Below are 23,287 nucleotides of genomic sequence, written 5' to 3' on the forward strand. Positions count from 1 at the left end.
CCCAAATTACTAGGCCTAAAACCAAAGACAATGAAATAACCAAAACAAGCACGAGCTAATATGAAAATACAAGCCCAAAAATCTGCAAGTAGTTGAACTGAAAAATCGATGACTGTAACAAACTCCTGGCCCAAAGAAGAACGACAGTGATCCAAATTACCAACAGCAAAGACAGACCAGAAATCGTGGGAGATACCGTCACGAGTGTTATCAGAACCTAAGGGACATACAGAGGAGGCCGAAACTACAAGCGACGTCGCCAGTGATCGAAACAGGATTTGTACCAACCTACTAGAGCGAACCCGATCCAAGGCTTTGAGAGAGAACACTTAACAGCACCACTGGAGATGGAAAAAACAAACTAGGGGCCGGACTCTACACAACCACCAACAACTGAAACTCTGAAGAGGAACGTGCGTGATGCCGAAAAAAGGACGAAGGTCTAAGCAAGAAACAGTCATAGCAGGTAAATTTTTTTCCTTTGCTCTGATACCATGAAAAGATTTAAGGAAGAAAATATTTTCTTATTCACATTCATTGAAAAAGAGACACGTATATATACACAATTAGAGCTCTATTTTAGGAAAATATACAAATTGGAAATCTCTATAATTATCCTATATTTAGGCCCATAACATCCCTATAATTAAGTCCGTATCAAATTATATTAGTTTAGTATACATACACTCCCTAATTTAGATTAAAATCAGAGACAACATCATAGGGAAATGGGCTACAGCCTACCTCGATTCAATTGATGCTACAGACGAATATGATTTTTAAAACCAATCAAGGACGAAGAAAATTTGAGACATAATAAAACCACTCCGTTTAACAACGGGTTAGTTACACGAATGGTTACTGAATTTTGCCATATGTTACTACTTAATAACTGAATTTTAAAATGTATCTCAATGATCACTAAACTTCTCCAAGTGTTATTACTTCATAACTGAACTTAAAAATGTATCTTAATGATTACTAAATTATGCACCGTGTTATCTATCTATCATTCAAATGGAAAAATTCTTTAAATTCAACAAACGGCGTTAATTTGAGTGATGGATAGGTAACACGGTGCACAGTTCAATGGCTATTGAGATATATTTTTTAGTTCAGTTATGAAGTAGTAATATTTGGCGAACTAATTATATTGGTTTAACAATAACACTTTCTTCTTGGCATAATTTTTTTTGAGATCCTTATTTACGTCAAATCACATATTTGTCTTTTAGTCTAAAAGATTTTTAAGTATTAGTACATACATTTTCAATTAATCGAAGAATTTGGCTTTCAATTTAGTTGGAAAAAATAGTGAAATGGTCAATTTTTTAAGGTAATATATCTCTTTTTTATTTTATACTCCGAATTCTATCATTTCTCTCGAATTCGAATCATTTTAGTTGGGTGAAAATTGTTGAAGGAGGATTCACTTGTTACAAATGTCAAAAAAATAATAATTATAAATTCAATTATTACAAGTTATAGGCTTAATAAAAATCCCAGGGAGATTTGCGATGCCTCAAAAATCACAATTCACACGAAACACTGAACAAGCCCAGTGCTATATGATTAGTGCTCGTTTGGTCCCTCCTTTCTTCTCATAATACTTGTGAGACGCATGTGCAATGCACATGTCATATTTAATTAACTACGTAATATAGTAGATATTAAAAATATATATATTAAGAATCAATTACATCTAACATAAGCACATGAATCTACCAAGAATTGGAATTCTTCTGTACGTTGTAACACTTCTCTTCAGAAGAAACACATATATAGAGATTCAGACACTGCAATTAATATAGGGATGGTTCAAAATGTTGTCTTTTAAATGAAATGAGGAGTTAAACAACGTTGTATTGCGGTTAGGAAAAAAAAAGAGGCATTAAACGATGTTGTATTTGTTTCCCAAAAGAAAAAAATAGAGGCAAAACAATAACTTGAAAAAAAAAAGACGGGGAGAGAGAGAGAGAGAGAATAACTTGGCACACATCCATCGAAATAGTGCCAACACAAAGTCACTCTAGGGATAAAATGAAATTGCACTCATTTTCAAACTAATTATAAAAACTCCGATCCTCTCATCATGAAAAAGATAAATAAATTACTTAGATGGAACACCAAAAACACCTTTCATTATTTTCTCATTCGATTCTCATTTTTTCTATTCAATCAATGTTATATTCTAATTTTAATCACACAATGAAAAATATTATTCATATCCACATATTTCTTGATCATTATTAGTATTCCTACAAAAATGTAAATAAAAAATTTGAGTGAATAGTCCAAATGGTCACTAAACTTTGCACCAGGTCCACAAAAGGTCACCGAACTTTCAAAATTATCTAACTCATCACTGAACTTTGCGAAAATTCCACCAAAGATCACTGAACTTTCAAAATCGCCTCACTCATCACTGAACTTTGCATTTTGTAATCTCATTAGTCACTCAGCAAACAGTCCATCCAAAAACTAATCGAATACTCACGTAGCTGTCTGATTTGGATGCCAAGTCAAACAAAAGAAGTACAGGTGGATTTTTATTTTAATTAAAACATGTTTTATTAAAAAAATAATAAAAAAAAAATAAATATAAATAAAACATGTTTACGTTGGTGACTGTTGCTACAACAGTTTTTGGAATTTTCAAATTTTTTATTTTTATAAAACATGTTTTAATTCAAATAAAAATCCACCTGTACTTCTTTTGTTTGACTTGGCATCCAAATCAGCCAGCCACGTGAGTATTCGGTTAGTTTTTGGATGGACCGTTAGCTGAGTGACTATTGAGATTACAAAATGCAAAGTTCAGTTATGAGTGAGGCGATTTTGAAAGTTCAGTGACCTTTGGTGGACTTTTCGAAAAGTTTAGTGATGAGTTAGACAATTTTGAAAGTTCAGTGATCTTTTGCGGACTTGGTGCAAAGTTTAGTGACCATTTGGGCTATTCACTCAAAAAATTCACATAAGGTAAAAATCTCTGAATAGTATTTTTTTTTTAAATTGCATGTTTGAACCTCATTTTTTGTGTAGAATGCATTTTGAAATAGTAAATTGATAGAAAACGCGTCGTTAAAAAGTAAGAGAAATTTTTAAATTTACGTATATTATTATTTTATTAAAAAATGTGTAGTGAAAAAGAAGTTGAGAAAAATATATTTATAAAATAATGAAGCTCAAACGACGGCTAATTATTAAACTAATAACTTAACGAGAGGACACTCGATTGATTTCAATCTTGGGTCAAAATGGCACAACCGACCCTACACAAAGGATATTGTTATCTAGGCCACAAGTTTTTCTTTCCTAAAAGGGTGAGAATTTAAAGTCAAAATTTTGCAACTGATTATATGAAAATACATCAATTCTAATGCCTATAGATAAGTAATTAATAGGCTATGTTTAGCCTAAGGGTATCAATTTGGCTTGTCGACTCTAATTATCCGTGGCTCAACCCAAAAAAAGTTAGATCCACAGCTCGAGCTCGAGCCAGCCTAAGCCATTTTTCAACCCATGATGAGCCATTCCTACTAAATAATAAAAAAAGAAAAAGAAAAAATAAGCTAGTTGTCTGCCTGTTACTGTCAACTAACTTACCTGCCTATGAAATAAAAAATAAGTGAGCCAGCTTGGCTCGATAAGTCTCGAGTCGAAAGTTTGGGTTGAATCTAGATATTTGGCCAAACAAATGATCGACTTGGCTCGAACCAGAAAAGTCCTAACCATTTTTACTCGAATCGAGCCCAAGCCTCAAGTTTCGACTGGCACTCGATAATTGACACCCTAGTTTAACCTCATAAATTAAGCGATATGTACATCATGGTTGATATTCTTTTCTATGTGAAAGAAATGTGCAGTGATGTAATGATTGTGTTCAAATTCAGTAGTGTAGATTTTGCAACATGAAAAAGTGTAAAAGTTAATGTCAAAAAAATGTACATATAGCATGATTGTAATCTCATTTACTTTAATTTAATTTATTTCTCATGCTCATTTTTAACTAAACATTCACATAGTAAAATATTCTACATAAATCGAAAATTTTTTCTACCTTTTACTATACATTCTCAAAAAATACTATTCAAAATAATGTTTTTTCAAATTTTATGGATGTTAAAGAAGAGCTAAATGTGAGTTGTGACAACAAAATGAGGTGTCATGAATATGGCAACCTACAAATAAAATGTGCTTTATTTTTTCTAATTACATCATTACGAATAAAGTATAGTAGACAATAATCATTAGTCAAGCATTTCACTTTATTATTCTTATTTACTTTACGGATTTTTCAATAATGACAACGTTGCATTAATCTACATTTTGCTAAATAATTGTGTTTTGCATGCTGTATTTTTTATGATATGAAAAGTCAGTTTGTGGTCGGTGCCTTGATTAACATATTTTAATTTCAATCACATTCGTGCACAAGACTTTTGTACACTTGGACAAACCAATGGATCACGTAACCTTCTCCGATGATGGAGAAGGGAATTGCGAGTGTTCCGACAATCAACTCAAGCAACTTATATATTTGGGTATGAGGTGAACCAAAGATCTAAGCCAGAAGTCTGTGTACTGGCACCGTGTTGTAGAGAGAAAAGAAGAAAAGTGAGAAATAATATTATTGAAAGTCTAAATTGCATTACCTTCAAATGATATAGAATGTAAGCTTTTTATAGTGGAAGAGATGAGTGGTTATCGTTGGATGAAAGATATGCGGTCTCATTTTAAGGTCGAGATGTCTATCCTATATGTCACTTTTTGCAATTCTTGAACCAAGGGACATTTAGCCCCTGTTTGTCACCCACTTTTTAGGAATTTAAAGAGTTATAAATAGTATTTTTTGGAAAATGTATAGTTAAAAACTAATAAAAATTATTGATTTGTGTATATGATATTTTATTGTTTGAATATGTAGTGGAGAATAATACTAAAACAAACAATTTAAAATTTTTAAGGGGCCAAACAGGCTCTTATGGATTTTAAAAAGTGATCACCCCATAGTGTAGACCCCAAATCGACAAGCAGACTAACTAGTTGATTGAGGAACGTCTTTATTTTATTTTATTTCTATTTTTTTACTTTTTAAAAAAAATTTGCTTTTACATTCATCATCAGCCTCCATATTCAACAACTCTTCATTTCAGTATTTAATTCTTGGAACCTTTCACATTTGGCTTCATTTTCATATTCTCCATTAAGAAAAATGGCAGCAGATTTCTCAAGGTCAGTTGAACTTGGTCTCAAGCTCTCAAAGCGGATATACTATGGAAAAAATGCGACAGTTTCGGCGCCGCCTCGTCCGGTGGTGGCAGAGAGGGAGACCGAGGCGGTGGATAGTTGTCTTCCGACGGCGGTGATGGTATATGCGGAGATAACAGAGCCGTCAGTGGTGGATAATCCATACATCCGAAGCTACCAGCCTTACGTGCACGGGCGGTGTGATCCGCCGGCGTTGATTCCGTTGCATATGCACGGAGTGACAATGGAGGTGGACTGTTATCTAGATACTGCTTTTGTCACTGTTGGTGGCACATGGCGTGTACACTGTGTTTCTGCGAGTGAAAGCTGCGACTGCCGCATCGCTGTACCAATGGGCGAAGAGGTCAGCACAGAGCTGTTTTTTATATATTAATTTGGACTTCTGGTTGTCTCTCATTTTTAGCATGCTTCGTAATTGATGGGCAAGATTCACAAATTACTTTTAAGATAAAATGAATACACAAGTTAATATTTTTCTAAGATGAATTTGTAACTTGAAAAATTTTGAGAATTATGGAACTCGTCTTTGAGAAATTAAGGGTGTGCTTGGTTTGCGTTTCTATTCTCTGTTTTTAATGTTGAATTCATTTTCTATTTTCCAGGGATTATTTTAAGGTCACAAAAAAGGGTTTGGTTTGTCAATTGTTTTTCAAAACAAAAAATTGGAAATCACCTTTGGTTTAAAAACTTTAGAAATAGTTTTATGAAATTTTGGAGGAGCACGGGAAGAGAGAGATAGAGAGAGGGAGAGGGGTATTTGTATTTTGGTAAATTTTGTGTGATTTTATTTGGAAAATTTTTAAGTCATTTTTCTTGATTTGAGTTTTTCGAGTGACGTCAAAAAGTCGTTTTGAGTTTTGTGCGATAAAATTTCCATTGTTTTCAAAATCGTATTTTTGAAAATAACATACCAACCACATTTTGAGTGTTTTTGAAAATTGAAAACAAAAAATGGCCTTAAAATGACAAACCAAACGCACTCTAAGTTTTCTTTTCATTGGGATTATTTAAACCTTTTTTTGATGATTACACACTTGTCTCTTTTCCGGCTGTGAATGAATTGCAGTGCTGTGTATATAATTGCTTTGTGGGTGTGGATTTAACTTGAATGATGTATTTTTGAAGCAGGGATGAAAAATTCTCCTTTAAAACTCTGTTGCTGTGTTTCACTTGGTTTACTTATTCACAATTTTTGCTAGCCAATGATTAATACTTCAGAAAGCACCTTAGCAATTATCAGTAACGCCTCCTCTGTAGTATTTAATCTTACTGTAGACCATATCTATTGGCAACTAGAAGCCAAGGGCAAAGGTCTAATCTGGAACTAGATGCTTTAGTTGACCCTTGCCGGAGAACGTTTTGTTTCTGTGTTTACTTATTCACAATTTTCACTTTGTTTGGGTACAAGTAAAAATTTGTTTTGTAAATTCAACCACACATTCATAAATGATCTTTCTTATTTTTTCAATTTGCACGTCAAGCAAATACTTGTAAAAGAGTGGAAAAACACTTATTTCTATATACAATTCATAAATAACCCTTATAGTTTCCTAACAAGACATTCGAGTCATCTTTTTAAATATGTCTTAGTCTAGATCACTGATGTTCTATTGTTAAAATCATCAGTTTGAAATGTCTGTTGGGCTGAATAATAGGGACCTAAGTGCAACCTTGACTGGGTATTATTCATATTGGGATCTTCCATACGGTGATGCCAAACATTAGTTAAGTGCTTATATACAAAATTGGTGTTGTGTGTTTTCGTATGTACTACATCACATATTGGTTTTGTTAATAGTATGTGATCAATCAAGTTTCAAAACACAGCTCCTGCTTCCATTGACCCGAAGCCAATGTGACACGTTGTACACTTTTTTGTTTAAATTTGTAACATCTTGCATTAGTGCTATTCCTCTTTTCTTTCTAATAGAATATTTTAGGAACTTTTTTGATTCACTTTCTTATTGATGCATGAGTGGTATGTTAACTTATGGTATAAGCTATTGATGTGATAAAAAATAATTGGGGTGGTTATATTCAAGCATATTCTACATGATTCTAACAAAATTATATGACAACTGAACCTGATATTTAGTTTTTTGTTAACTTTGATACTTCTCATTTTTATTTAGTGTTATTTGGCTAACAGGGTTCAGTTCTAGGTGTAGAAGTTGAAACCCCTTTGAAGTCATATTGTACCCAAGTTATTTCCTTGGAAGATACCAAAGATACAGAGAAATTAATCAATGCTAAAGATGGCTTCCTGATAAAAGGCCAGATGTACACATTAAAGATTCCCCGGGTAACTATATATTTATAGAAACATTTTAGTTATTATTTTCATGCTCTGTTTCTGTTGGCTGTCTCTTCAACTGATAATTTATTTTTGCATTTATGGATTTTGAATTTTTCAAGGTCAATGGTGGATCCATCGTTTCGCTCAAAATTAGTTGGTCCCAAAAATTGTTGCATCAAGATGGTCAATATTGCCTCAATGTACCATTCACTTTTCCATCATATGTCGTTCCTATCGGAAAGAAAGTGTATGAAAAGGAAAAAATCTTATTGAATGTGAATTTGGGTACTGGCACAGAAGTATTTTGCAAAAGTTCTAGCCATCCTCTGAAGGTACGTCAAGCTTAATTATTAATAGTTCATGAAAATTATTGCATGACCATTGCAATTTGCTCTTCTCAACTACCAGGAGATAAAACGTCCGGAGGGGAATGTAGAATTTTCTTGTGAGAGAGAAGTTCTGACATGGTCCATGACAGACTTCAAATTTTCATACACGGTAAGATCTTCAATCTTGGTTCTTTTTTATTTATATCTGCCTATTCTCTGCCTTCGTACCAACTCAAAACAGGTCACTCAGCGTGGATATCATAATGAGATCATTAAATATGATTACACTTGTTTCGAAAGAGAATTCTTTTATCATATAGTGTAAGAATGACTTGATTCTGTATTTCCTCATCAGGTTTCTTCAAATGATATATGTGGTGGTGTGCTCTTGCAGTCCCCATCTCTTCATGATTATGATCAAAGAGAGATGTTTTGCTTTTATCTTTACCCTGGGAATAGCATCCGTGAGAAGGTTGTTTACCCTTTGGCCCTATCCATACAATTGACAATTACAAACCTCAAGTGTAAATCTGTACTTTTTCGATGGATTTATTAGCCCCCGTTTGGCCCCCATTTTGTAGAAATAAAAATGGTTGGAATAGTGTTTTTTTGAAAAATGAGTGGTTGGAAAAGAAGGAAAAATTTTCGATTTACGTATAATATTATTTTATGAAAGATTGTATGGTTGAAAATAGGAGAGAGAAAAATGAAATGTAATGGAATGAAAATTAATGGAGGCCAAACGGGGGCTTAATTTGCACAAGCACTTATTTTGTCCTTTCTTTTATTTTGTTGTGTTATTAGTGGTTTTGTTCCAAATTTTATCCTGGCTGGGAGAGCAGATCAAATCAGATATACAGAGTTCTTTTGCGTTTGGATGTCTAACTATTGAAATTAAAAATTACCGCAGTTAAAACAAAGTTTTTCTTATCCATTTTCTTTAGATATTTTGGAATCTCAATCGATGTTTAACACCCATATCAAGCATAGTATAATTTGAATTTTGGGATTTCAATCGATGTAGTACACAACTTTAATTATTCCAGATTTATATTGTTAAGCACTAACTTATTGAAATTTTATGTTTTGGTGGCACTGACATGCCTATCCTTCTTTACGCTGTTGTTTTTACAGCCTTTCAAAAAGGAAGTGGTATTTTTAGTTGATATAAGTGCAAGCATGCAAGGAAGTCCCATCGAGAATGCAAAAACTGCACTCTTGGCTGCCATATCAAAGCTTAGTCCACTAGATACTTTCAATATTATAGCTTTTAACGGAAGTTCTTCATTGTTCTCTTCATCCATGGAGCTAGCAACAAAGGAGGCCATCGAAAATGCTTCCGAATGGATTAATATTAATTTAGTAGCAGAAGGTGGCACAAACATTTCAACTCCCTTGGATCAGGTGCAACTACTCACCTTCACGGTATTGTGAACATGATCCAGTGACCCATGAAATCCTTACAATTTGAATTTTGTTTTGCTCATCTCCATCTCTTTCTTCACTATTCACAGTTGTAAGACATACAGTCTATTTGCAATTTTTTGATCTATTTGTTGGAGATCTAGCGGTGAACGTTATTACTATCTTGTCATTTTGATAAGCTTTGGTGTGATTAAAAGGTTCTGGAGTGTTTATTCTGCATTGCAGTTATAGTCTAGTCATCCTTTTTCATGATCTAAATCATGCTTTGGCAAGTAATAGGCTAAACATGACAAAATGCATATATCTGAAGGTCAGATGATGGATGTTTCATATATGCTTTGATATTCTACTTGACATTTGCATTTTGGATATTTACTCAGGCAATCAGGATAGTGTCTAAAACTGGTTCTGTACTTCCCATCATTTTTCTCATTACTGATGGAACAGTAGAAGATGAAAAAGACATTTGTCATGCCATGAAAGGTCACCTCATGAAGGAAGGATTGACTAGTCCACGTATTTGCACATTTGGTATAGGTGAGGCTTTTTCCATCTGTTTGTACCAAATCCATGGTTCTATGAAGAATAATTTATACAAACCTTGTTTTTCAACCATTAGGTTCGTGGCAAATTATCCTTTTCTTCACACCTAATTATAATGATTGATTGTGTTAAATTTGAGTTGGTAATCTCTTCTCACCTACTCTCCCACATAATTTGAGTTATGTTTATAAATTTATGACAAGTTCTATTGGCACTATATCCATCTCTCCATCTGCCTTTTCTTCACTGACATTGGGTAAGCATTTTTTTTTTTCCAGGTTCATACTGCAATCATTACTTCCTGAAAATGCTTGCAGAAATTGGGAGGGGTTACTACGATGCTGCATTTGATATGGGTTTGTTCATTGTCCATTGCTGTCTTAAGTTATTTTTCTTTTCTTTTCTTTTCTTCTCCATAATTCAAGTAAATGCATTTGGCAGTCTATTGGAAGCTAATTCTGGTTACATTGTGACGCTAAATGAACTACTGAAATGGGAGTTCGCTTCCCAAATTAAAAGCTTGAGATGATGTGGTGATATGATCGCTTTAAATCCTTTTTCTCCAACTCACATTGCAGATACAGGACTTTTTAGTTGCTTTCAATATGATAGGACTATGCACTAATATTGTTGTGTTGTCACTACATAGGTTTTCAAATGTGACAGTTTGTATAGGAAAGGTCTTACTAGAGAAGAAGAAGAAACAGAAACTTATGAGGAAGTTGCTCATATAAACTTGCAGGACTACTGTCATAGAACAAAAATACATTCGTTAAAAGATGACAAAAAAAATTGCTGGTGATTTTAAAAAATATCACTATCAATTCATTTTACTAATGGGAAACAATTTCACATGCCTTATCTTTTTAAGGTGCCTCTTTTCTTGATTGGTGATTTTAGGGCTAAGCTTAACATCCATCTTCCAAAGTATAAAGTTCATTTATTGTTTCTCCCTAGGTTTCTACTTTTTGAGTTGAGAGATCTGCTTCTTCAATTTGAATGAGGAGTATTCTCTCTATTCCATTTAATAGAATAACATCTTATGTGAATAAACTTCGGAACCTCCCATGTGCTAAGAGCTTTAACTTTTTAAATCTCTGTTTTTGTTGTCAATGCTCACGTGGCCCAGATTCGATCAACTTGCGGATGGAAAGATTTATAAACAATGCATCATCAGTCATCCTTACAGATATAGCTATTGATGCTTTGGAACATCTTGATTCACTTGAGGTACGCTAAACTTGATCATAATCTATAACCCTCAAATCCCCACCCCAAAAAGAAAATGAATAATAATAATATTATTTATATAAACAAAATCTGTTTTTCTTCCCCTTTATTGTGAAATAAGATCTTTAAGTTCAGAAATTATCACACGACGCATTATCCAAAATTCAGTTCTGTGTTTTATCTGTGAGCATGCATAATTGTACAGGTGCTGCCGTGTATCTAAATTATGTTAATGGACTATTTTCTTGTTCACATGCTTTAATGAGGAAGTTGATGCCATTTGGAAAAGGAAAAAAAACCATTTTGCTGCATCTATTTTATTTTCTTTGCATTCATCTACCTATGACATTTTTATGCATGTTTTTCGTTGCAGTTATGTTCACTTCATCTTCCAGACCTGCTATCTGGAAGTCCTCTATATGTGTTGGGAAGATATTGTGGGAACTTTCCGGACTCTGTTAGAGTCAGCGGTACCTTGGCAGATTTGAGCAATCTTGTGATAAATGCTAAAGTACAAGAAGCGAAGGATGTCCCTATTGACAAAGTAATGGTGTAATTTGTGAGAGTTGTCATTTGAACATTTAACTATGCTGACAAATCGTGTTAGTGTATGACTTCTGATGTCATGTTGTTGTGCCTTGTATTTTGGACATACCATACCGTGTCTTTCATTTTGATTTGATGATTTAAACTTTCAGAAGCAAAGAAAGCTGTACAGAATTATATAAGCCTCTACTTTAAGAGTAGCCATTATTTGAAACTTTTACAAAGTTGGCAAATGCTCCATCCGCATGTTAAGAACTTTTGATTTTTTGTTATTTTATCTTTTGTATTTTGATAGTGATGAATGAATAAAAACTTGAACAAAATCTCTAATGTTTCCTTTAGATATCAGCAGGTATTTGCAAGAAGACAAATTGATGCACTTACAGCTCATGCATGGTTGTCAGGAAGCAAACTAGAAGAGAAGGTATGTCAATTCATTCTCAATTTTAATGAGAATTGTAAGACAAAAGTAACAAATCGATCGTTTGATATCTGAATGAAGATAGATCTGAGTGGGGTACTATTTGACCAAATTCATTCCACATCATGCTGCAATTGTATATATTACTTTTTTCTGCTTCTGCAAATCAGCATCAATAGCAATTTCTTTCATGTTTTGCCATATAATCATTTTTTTACCATTCTATTAGTTGATGCTAATATGATGGTGAATTGCTATTGATGGAGATGAATTACGTAACAGGAGGCACACTATTCTTTTCCAGCGAAGTATATAAGTCGTGATAACTCGAATCATGATGACCTAAGCTGTTCATATTTTATTAGGCTGCAAAAATGAGCATACATACAGCTGTGCATTCGGAGTACACAAACATGATTTTAATTGAGACCGAAAAAGGAAATCAGCAATCCAAATCAAATGCAATAGAGGAGGTAAGGTCTTGCACAATTGCACACTATTTTTATGATCATCTACTGCAGTTATCCTCACATGAGCTGAGAAGATAAAATTTTTAGGAAGAGCAATGGACCTTTTATCAAATTTATATTTTTCTTCATCTTGATAATTTGGATTGGCTCTAATTACTTTTAGTCCTCTAATCTATGATTAGCTTAATTATTGCTGTCTCTTTGCGTGTTAAGTATCCAAAAAACAAGTTGTGTTCAGAAAGAAAATTCTAATACTTGTCAAAATAATTTTTTCATTAAAAATATGTTTTACGAAATTTGATGAAACTCGTCTTGATGAAATGGATTTGCAGAAAACGGGTGATTTCAAAGGGCAGAAGATCGTTGTCCTGCGAAATATAAGTACTGGCTTTGGTAATTTGGAGGCCACTGCTAAGAATCTTTCTCCAGAAAAAGCAGAACCCAAGTTATATGAAACTTCAACAATGCTTTTCAAGGTCGCTTCAAAAGCTGGTAGCAGACTAGCCGATTGGTGCTGCTGCATGTGTTTTCTACAATTTTGCAATCGGCTTAATGACCAGTTTGCAATTGCTTTAACACAGCTGTGCACAGCGCTTGCATGTTTTGAGTGCTTGAATGTTTGTTGTGATGTCTGTGATCTCTGTTCTTGTGATCAATGCTAAAAATAGTGCAGTTCTGTGTGCAAGAAAAAAGAAGTTAAAATTTTGTATTGTTATACTGACAGTATTGTATACTAAACTTTGTATTATGTATATACACAAACATGTTGTTCCCTCAAGTTTTACTTTCATATGATTTTGACATGAATTGATTTGGGCAGTAAATGTTCCACCTCTGAGCATATCTTTAAATTGATAGCCATTGCCGCTATACTGCGTGATGTTACCAACAATCGTCACCGGTTGATTCTCGAGCTTGACGATTGAGGATGATCAGGAATGAAAACTCCAGTACGTCAAACAAAGGTGTCAAGGTGTGCTCTTGTTGTCGTTCTGATACTTAAAGTTAGTGAAATGAGGAAATATAAGCTTAAGGCTATAAATTAAATGTAAAAAACTTAAGATTTAAAACTTGTATTTATAAAGGTAGGTATCACACTTTTGATAGGATTAGAATACTTGAAGCCTATATGTTTAAGAGGTATAAAAACCTAAGTATTTCAATATGAGTAGGAGTTATAAACTAGTAGAATCCAATTTTATCAGAGATGGTTGAATTTGAAGATCGAAATAGACTCCTACTAAAGTAGGTCTTTTGTGATAGAGAAAAGAATGAACAAAGGTAAAAATCCAAGATAACGTGAAATCGTCACGTGCGGCAATTAAGCCCGACGAGGGAACCCAAGGAGGATACCTTGAGAAAACTCCCAAGATGTCTGGAAACAACCTGGAGCATTGTTCCTTAAATTAGAATTTAAGATGATCATATATTTTATATGACTCAAAACTACCAATTTATAATTTACACATTTTATAAGATTCACAACTTATGATTATTTAAACTTTAATGCTACCTATGTCCCATAAAAGATAGGCTTGATCTCCTTCTTTTGTCCCACATTTTAGGTGGCTTTTCTTATTGAAAATACAAATATTTTGTAGTTTCGAATATACCTGTTTTTAATATACATTGTTATCAACAAATATAAACTAATCATATTTAAATTATTGTTTAATACATGTGTATATTAGGATAAATATAAGAAAAATTTACATTTTTTACTATATTAATTATATTTTTTTAATTTATGTGAAAAATAAAAAACATATCTTTATGGGACAATGCAGTAATTTAAGCACTTGCAAATATGATCCATTGGCCGGAACAAAGTCATACGCACATGTCTAAACTTTATCCTTAATAAATTTTAATTTCATTATGCGAATTATTGCACAAAGAGATTCAATGCAATTTGAGATAAAGTTTAATCTACTTCTTCCAAGTTTCTAATTTGTATGGGGTATGTTTGATTGCGAGTATAGAATTTACATTGAAAGAAAATAAGGATACATTTAACTATCAATATTTTTCATGAAAAATGTCATTTTTTTACCCAAATTCTTGTTTTTATACTATTTGATTGATATCTTTTTCATAAAAAACATTTTTCTACTTTTAGTCACATGACCATATTTTCTTTGAAAAAGAGGAAAATGTTTTCTTTAAGGAAATCAAATTTTTATTTTTCAAGTAATTCTCGCTCTTTCTCTCTCATCTCCCTCCCATCTCTTCCATCTACCCACAAATAAAAAAAAGACCAAGCATACCATTTTCTATATTGAAAATATATGCGAATTATTGCACAAAGAGATTCAATGCAATTTGAGATAAAGTTTAATCTACTTCTTCCAAGTTTCTAATTTGTATGGGGGTATGTTTGATTGCGAGTATAGAATTTACATTGAAAGAAAATAAGGATACATTTAACTATCAATATTTTTCATGAAAAATGTCATTTTTTTACCAAAATTCTTGTTTTTATACTATTTGATTGATATCTTTTTCATAAAAAAATATTTTTCTACTTTTAGTCACATGACCATATTTTCTTTGAAAAAGAGGAAAATGTTTTCTTTAGGGAAATCAAATTTTTATTTTTCAAGTAATTCTCGCTCTTTCTCTCTCATCTCCCTCCCATCTCTTCCATCTACCCACAAATAAAAAAAAGACCAAGCATACCATTTTCTATATTGAAAATTAAATTAATCAAACACATTTAATTGATAATTTTCATACAAATAAGTTTTAAACAATTGAATTACCTAAAATTTATTTTCTTTCCATATAAATTCTATACTTCCGATCAAACAAACCCTAAATTATTTGTATAAAAGTTGTCAATTACATGTGTTTGGATGATTTTATTTTCAACCTAAAAAAGTTATAATTGTCCATTTTTTATTGATAAGCAAATAGGAGAGATATGGGATAGATGAGAGAGAGAAATAGTGAATTATCTAGAGAATAAAAACCAACTCACTAAAAAAATATTTTTCTTGTTTTCAATAAAATATGATCACGTGATCAAAAGTATAAAAATATATTTTTGTGAAAAAATATCAATCAAACAGTATAAAAGTAGTAATTTGGATTAAAAATAATATTTTTCATGAAAAAATATTGAAAATCAAACGCACTTTAAGTGTGTGTTTAATTGCGACTATGAAATTTATATAGAAAGAAAATAAATTATAGATTATTTCAAAATTATCAATTACACGTGTTTGATTGATTTTATTTTCAATCGAGAAAATATACTTCTCCATTTTCTATTGATAGGTATATGAGAAAGAAAACGAGAGTGAATTATTTGAAAAGTAAAATCTTTTTTTTTCAAGGAAAATATGGTTAGATGAAAATATTTTTCATGAAGAATAATTATCAATCAAATAACTCTCAAAATTCAAATGAACTTTTGCATGTACTGATATTCCAAAAGTAAAAATTTGAGTGAAGAAATGAGATTTTTCATAAAAAAATATTTACCGGTAAAAAATAGTAATCGGATAAACTTGAGGATTGGGAGAGTGAAAAATGAAAATACACGTTGCTTTTCCTGCTCCTGCCAACTTAATTAATGGTAAAAATAAATTACTGTTAAATTTGATTTCTTTTACTCTTCCTCTTTCTTCAATTCTCACATGGATCTCCAATTCATTCGGTTGTTTTCGAGATTCTTGTTTCTGTGCCTTTTGGTGTCCACTCTCCGTCTTCCCCACAGGTGAGCGGAATCACTACTAATCTAGGGTTTTCTCGTAGATGTTCAGGTCTTTATCATTTTGCTCTAGCTTACTAGTTTTGTTTTGACTTAACTAGTTGCTTGGTCAATGATTGCTAAAATTCGATTTTGTTGATTTGCTATGTGGTCTCTATTTTTTTATTTTAAAATTTAATATGGATTTGAGTAATTTCATTTTTATTTTGACAAGTAATATTTATTTTTATCATGAAAATCTACTCATTGAATTTTATTATATTTTTCATGAAATTCTGATTTTGAACTTTTCCTATTTAATTGTTCTTTGAGGTCCTTACATTGGGTAACATTTTATTATTTTACCCTAAAATTCTTGTTTCCTGTTTATTGGTTGGAAAACATAAAATATGTAAATGGTTCAGCTGTAACAAAGAGATCGAGGGATTATAAGTCCTTTGGCCATGTTGAAAATATAACGTTAACCCATTAGTTTACAAGGTTTTGATTTTGGCATTCCTGATTGCTATTGCCAATGCAGAGACTGCATTTGCCTTTGGTATTTTAGCAGAAGTATTTTTAGCTGCGTTTTCTTGAGTGGTTGAAGGTTGAAGTCAGCTGCTTTCTCTTATTACTTTCTGATTCACTCGGGTTTGTTTCAAAAATGTGCTAAATAAACAAGTGTCCTTTTGATATACTTGTATTTCGTTTTTGTTGAATTTTTTAATACCATTTCCTCAAATAGTTTGCAAACTCTGCCATGTCCTCACTCTTTCTTAATGCTGTGAGACGAATAGGATATGGGCAAATGTCAGTACAGAAAAAGAGAAGACCTTGGCTATGATAAAACCAGATGGAGTTGCTGGTAACTATTCAGATGTTATAAAGACAGCCATTTTTTATTCTGGCTTTAGCATAACCCAGGAAATGCTGCTTGAGCTAAATGAGGAAACTGTTCGAAGTTTTTATGCAGAGCATGCTACAAAGAGCTTCTTCCCAAGCCTTGTCCAATACATGTCAAGGTACTGCATAATTTGGCACAATCTCGAGATACTTTCTTTATAGATTAATTTCAATGTAAAGTACGTGAAAAATTTCTCTTTGTCTTGCATGTTGGAAGATTTAGCATGCACATCAAACATATTGTAGCTTTTTAAGTGTTAAATGTTGATTTTGTGTCGTGTTTTCAAAATAGAAATTGGTGGAGTTGTTTTTTCCTTCCACCCTCGCTGATAGCAATAGGTCTAATCATCTACAAAATGTCAGTAAATTTGATACTTACTATTGTGCCTACTGCTGACTGTGTTCTTCTGCTAACCTTTCAAAGTTTGAGTTCCCACTAATGCTCTCCCTCCTCTCATTATACTAGTGGTCCAGTGTTGATAATGGTTTTAGAAAAGGTGAATGCTATATCTGACTGGCGTAATTTGATTGGACCAACAGATGCAAATAAAGCTAAGGTTACTCATCCGAACAGGTTATTTATTTTCCATTCTTGCATCACCTATAATTTCATAACAGAAATTATGAAATTGTGTACTTTTTGTTGATCAGGTCTTGTTCTTTTTGGCTTAATTTGTTGTTTTGGTTGTCTCTGCTTTTTCCCAGCATCAGAGCCATGTGCGGGCTGGACTTACAAAGAAATTGTGTTCATGGTTCAGATTCACCCCAATCTGCTTATAGAGAGATAACTTTTTTCTTTAACAAGTCATCTTCAGGTCAAACCTTTATCTCTACTTAAATTCTTCAAAATATATAGCTTTTAAATGACTTCTCTGTATAGTATTGTTTTAGTAAGACAATTCAAAACATTGTCATATTATTTGAACTACTTAAACGGATGTTAGTCAGTAGAATAATTGTGGAATTCTGTCTAGACCTTACTTGATAATAGCATTCTGCCTTGATTTTGGTTTCCTTAGTGCTTATATGTGTATATGCTGTGATCTGCATTTTAATATTGTTTCTTGAATGGATTTTGGCATCGGGTTTTAAGGTGAGGTGGGGACTTGATATATTCTTATCTTCCATTACAACTTTGCTATCTATAGATTCTTGCATGTGCAGCTTAGCAGTCTCTACAAAATGAATATCATTTCCATGTGTACAAATTTGAAAAGGAGGACGATCCAATAAGATTTGTGACTGATTTCAACACAAGTCTTTATCTTATTGAAACCGAGTTTGCATAAATAACTGTGACATTTTGATTAGCGATTTATTTGTTACTCCTGGACTGTGTGTGGAACTGGTAAGTGTTAGTGTGATGCATTTGTCGATGTGTAAAGCCTAGATATCATAGAGATATATTTAGATATGTTACTCAGTCTCCACAAAGATGGTACATGTCAAATAACTGGTAAGAGAAGTATAAGACCACCACCACCTCCAAAGAACAAAAATATATCAATTTTTGTCATCTATTCTGCAAAATGTAGATTTCCCATTATATTCTATTTTGTTGAAGTGACGAGAAAGTTGTCACTCTATAATTCTTGAAAACGCTGCATTCTTTATGTCTGTACTTCATTGCATCTCTAAGAGAAAAAGACAAAAAAGACAACAGGAAGACATCAACCTTTGTCTCAAAGAACTTAACTCTGTGAGATTATTTATTTATTACATTTATGTTTTGTGTTTGTGATATGTATTATATTGCTATAAGGGTATTCTTGTTATATTGCTTGTTTAGTTAGGGTAGTTTAGACATTTTCATAGCGGTTAGACTATTTAAACTATTGTATTATTCATTTAAAAGTTAAGCATTTTGGTTCATTGAAAACCTAGCCACTTTCTCTCTCTGTTCTGTCTTTTTGCTTCGTTTCTTATGATTATCAACCTCTTCCTATTTTCGTAATCAGTATGAACAATCGTAGCAACTGCTCCTTTGGATGCAATATTTATAGTTTCCAGTAATGGCTGAAATCTTTGGTTATTTGACCAAATATGATCAAGCTAAAAACATAAGCTCGTAATCATAGTTGTAGGTTTTCAACTAAAATGAAAAGCTTTTTAAATATTCATTTGCCAATATCAAGAACTCTATATTTTCATTCTTTTCTGAAAACTGCATTTGTGTTTTCCTCTGCAGGATATGTTTCGAGACATGATGAACTGTAAAGTTTAAGCGGTCTATGCTAAAAGTTATACTATTGATACCTTAACACATCTTACCAATACAAGTCACTTAATATGGACCATTGCAGTGCATTTTTGGGTTATGGGAAGCTGAGGCCGTCTGCATCCCTTATGAGAGGCCATATTATAAACTTCTTGTTTCTTGTTTCACCATTTTTGCCTCTCATCTGGGTTTTTAATTAGTTCTTTTGTTGAAATACCAGAAAAGCTTGTCTGATTTTATCTGTATACCATTGGTTTGTAAATATATAAAGACCTCTTTAATATGGCTCACGTGAACCAAGAAATGCATTTGTTCTTATTATGCACATGCTTTTAGAGTGGGGGCAATAAATTTTCTACTATAGAGGCGCACTCCTTTGAAATATAGTTTGTTCATATGAGTCATAATGATAACATTGTCGTGCGCTGAAATCTTAGCTGGTATGAAACTGCGCAGATTCTAAAAAGTTTTCTTGTCATTGCACTTGGAATTGTTGTTGTGGGCTATGTTGGCATTTTGCGTTAGCTTGTCTTCCTTGTCTGTCTGCTGCTGTGGCTATTCATTAGTATAAATATCAACTGGCCGTTAGTTTTGTGTATAAAAATCCCAATTAGTCTATGCACTGAAGTAAATTGGTTGATAGATCATAATAGCTACTAATTTTGATTCATTTAAAAGCATGCACCATTCTCCTATTGTTAATTTCATCCCTGAATTTGTTCCTGACCAGGGATCATCTTGTAATATTTATATATACATCAAAGATACGTGTGGGTGAATAGGAATTTATGGAAGATGGAAGGGTTTGTTTGTTTCATTGAAAGGAAGGAAGATTCTACAGTTGACTAGTCTGTCATGGGTTGGATTTGGAAATTCTAGGCATCTAGTATTAGTCACATGGACCGAGCTGCTGTGCCAGGCTCATTTTGATAGGTCTTTTACAGGCTGTGACTCAAAACATGGGGGTGGGGCCAGTGGGCATATTTTTGGGCATTATTTTACTGAGCTGGGGACCCACCTCTTCACTCACCTGTAAAACACCTGGTTGAGGGTCAGCCTGGTAGAAGAGATTAATCCTAGTCACATACATAGGACGTTCCTTTCTTAACACATTGCTCCCTGGATGGCCAGGCTCACGTGGGTTGTACTCAATTTGTCTTACTTGGACCTCTAATGCTCAGAGAGAGTGGTATGTTTACACCCTCAAACTCAGCTTCTCACTATCCCCAAATGCCCTCCTCACTTCACCTCCATTACAAAGGCATACTACCTTAGCCTATGTTTGGTAGAAATTATAATTTAGATTTCACTTTAAGTTAAAGTCAACATTAATTTTAGGGGAATTTGGCCAGATGACCCACTTGGACAATGATTTTGGACAAATAGCCTTTGACCATCATTAAAATGGAATAAAAAAATTTAAAATGTTTTAATTGATAAAATGACAAAATTGTCCTTCAATTTATATCAAATTATTCACCCAACTTCTTTCATTTCACCTTCTTCTTTCTTCTTCCCTTTTCCTGTGAAACCCTATTCCCCAAACTTGAATTCCAAACCCATCTTCTTCACCTTAATTTTCACTATATTTCAATATTACAAAAAAAAAAATTTTTACTCTAGTTTATTTCACATTACTTTACCCTCTCTTTGGTACAAGTTAAGACAACAAAAAAGGTAATTTTTTCTATTCAATATTACAAAAAAAAAAATTTTTACTCTAGTTTATTTCACATTACTTTACCCTCTCTTTGGTACAAGTTAAGACAACAAAAAAGGTAATTTTTTCTATGATTTTTTTTCTTTTTTGTTATTTTAAAATGTGATTTTGTGCTTCCATTACTATAGTTTTATAATAAAAATTTGTAAAAATTGCATTTTTTTTATGATTTCGTGATTTATTTGTATATTTAGTTTAGTTTTAGCTGAGTTTTTTTAATGTGAATGGATTTTTGATACATTTGGGGTTTTGAAGATGATGGGTTAAAAAAAAATTTATTTACTGGCATTGCTATAAATCGAAATTGTGATATGTAAATGTGCTTGTTCTTTGATATGCCTTGAAATTTAGAGAGTTGCATTAAGAATAATTTGATTTAAATAATTCGGCATTTTTAGGAAAATTCTTTATATTATGTTTTACTGTAATTCCTATTTTATGTGAGTTCTATTATTAAACTTTACACTTGTTGATTTCAGAATTTTTTCATATTATATTTTGCCTATTTTTACCACAGTACCCTTATTTGTAGATTGGAACTTCACCTACTAAATAATGTATATAATTTTGCAATTTAAAAGGTTGTGTTTCCCTTTGACTTTATTGAATCATTTTATTCTTTAGTTGCGTAAACGTTGTATCATTACGCCTACATTGATTATTACTTGATTTGACTTTGATTTACCTGTTGTTCCAAGAAAGAGAACTAGCATTGAAATCGTTTAAAAGTGGAAACACACTAATTTTGGTTGTGACAGATATGGCAGGTCATGGCCTTGATATTCCCTACATTGCTCACGTATCAATTTGAAGCCAAGGATGAGGAAAACAGAAGCTCAAAGGTGGTCCGAATTGCCACTGCATTCCCTATATATTATTCTTATGCCTTGGCAGCAACCAAGTCATATTTCATTTTTGCAAATATTTGAGTTATGGGGTGGAATTAGATCCAACACCCATGGCCAGGCTGACGATTGGCCAAACCGAGGTTGACTAGTAGAAGGGCCGAGTCCTCTTCACTCTTTAATGTTTGGCTTGCTAAGCAACCTGAGCAATTACAGGAAGTTCATTCAAGGCACTTGGTCCACTTCGTCAATTATTTTTGGTGGATTGTATTATATTATTAGCTGCCGACCATGCTCCAACCTATTGCCTATTCTCGCTTTATCGTAACAAACTGGTATCAGAGCAAGATTTGACTTTTAACGGTAGCAACTACGAAGTACAATGTCCTGTTAGAGTTTGATAAGATGCTGTTATGTTAGACGCAGGAGAAAAAATAACTTAAGAATTGACATACCCCATCTCAAATTCATCTTTATCTATCAAATCCAATATTACAACACGTTCTAAAAGGAGAAAAAAAAGTCATTACATTATGATTAAAATAGGAGAAATTATGCATGACGAAAAGCCTAATCAGTAAGTTGCATCTGAAGCAATGGCTGTATTCTCATTGCACTACAAATGACAGGTTTATAGAAGATCACTTAACCGTCTTAAAAGATATTTATGGTTGATATTAACGTGTGAATTTTAGTTTTTTGGAATGTTTTTGAAGCAATATCTAGAAATATTTCCATAATATAAGAAAATAATTGAAAATTATTTTTACAATTGCAACAGTATTGTGTTTTCTAAAAAAATATATGTTTGTATATTTCATGTTTGAATAAGAAATATACAAACTATTTTGTTTGTATTCTTTGATAGTGTTGATATGATTGAATTGAATGTGAAGATTATTTTTTTAAATTTTATACATTTATAACAAATTATAAATCCATATATGCAGTTTACCGTATATGTTGCCTACCGTATTTGTAGCATACCGTATTTGTAAACAACTTACCGTATTTGCAATTTACCGTATTTACAGTCTACCGTATTTGCAAACAACTTACCGTATTTTTACATTACCGTATTTTCATCTTACCGTATACGCTGCCTACCGTATTTTCAGCTTACCGCATTTGCAAACAACTTACCATATTTTCACCTTACCATATATGTTGCCTACAGTATTTGCAACTTACCGTATATGCTGCCTACCATATTTGCAGTGTATTTTTATATAACGATTTTTGCACTTACAAATACCGAGAGTGTAGAACACCGTATATTCACTTACCAAACCTAATTTCAAAAAAAAATTCAGATTTTTATTTTTTTAATATAAGCATAAAATAAATATTTTTCAATAGAAGGTCCGATCTTTGAG

The 23,287-nt window shown here is 32.6% G+C and overlaps 2 protein-coding genes across 9 annotated transcripts; both read left to right on the forward strand.

The window, feature by feature from the left end:
* Nucleotides 1-4,955: 4,955 nt before the first annotated feature.
* LOC111378842 lies at nt 4,956-13,338 on the forward strand. Of its 8 annotated transcripts, none has more exons than XM_023002115.1 (13): nt 5,089-5,614; nt 7,421-7,573; nt 7,687-7,899; nt 7,976-8,065; nt 8,252-8,368; nt 9,031-9,321; nt 9,702-9,858; nt 10,143-10,220; nt 10,994-11,094; nt 11,468-11,638; nt 11,990-12,064; nt 12,427-12,534; nt 12,864-13,338. In XM_023002115.1, the coding sequence occupies exons 1-13, from the start codon at nt 5,216-5,218 to the stop codon at nt 13,191-13,193; spliced, it is 2,283 nt and encodes a 760-aa protein (XP_022857883.1). In that variant the 5' UTR covers nt 5,089-5,215; the 3' UTR covers nt 13,194-13,338. The 8 variants fall into 8 exon arrangements, with proteins under 8 accessions (XP_022857887.1, XP_022857888.1, XP_022857890.1 ...); XM_023002116.1 differs by having other exon boundaries at nt 5,090-5,614; nt 11,993-12,064; XM_023002117.1 differs by having other exon boundaries at nt 5,090-5,614; nt 9,031-9,300.
* A 2,778-nt stretch (nt 13,339-16,116) lies between these two features.
* Nucleotides 16,117-19,730, forward strand: LOC111378843 (probable nucleoside diphosphate kinase 5). The gene is made up of 5 exons (XM_023002123.1): nt 16,117-16,252; nt 17,023-17,247; nt 17,595-17,702; nt 17,834-17,943; nt 19,317-19,730. The coding sequence occupies exons 1-5, from the start codon at nt 16,173-16,175 to the stop codon at nt 19,343-19,345; spliced, it is 552 nt and encodes a 183-aa protein (XP_022857891.1). The 5' UTR covers nt 16,117-16,172; the 3' UTR covers nt 19,346-19,730.
* Nucleotides 19,731-23,287: the final 3,557 nt, after the last annotated feature.

Source organism: Olea europaea, unplaced genomic scaffold (genome assembly GCF_002742605.1).
Source record: "Olea europaea var. sylvestris unplaced genomic scaffold, O_europaea_v1 scaffold188, whole genome shotgun sequence".
Lineage (NCBI taxonomy): Eukaryota > Viridiplantae > Streptophyta > Magnoliopsida > Lamiales > Oleaceae > Olea > Olea europaea.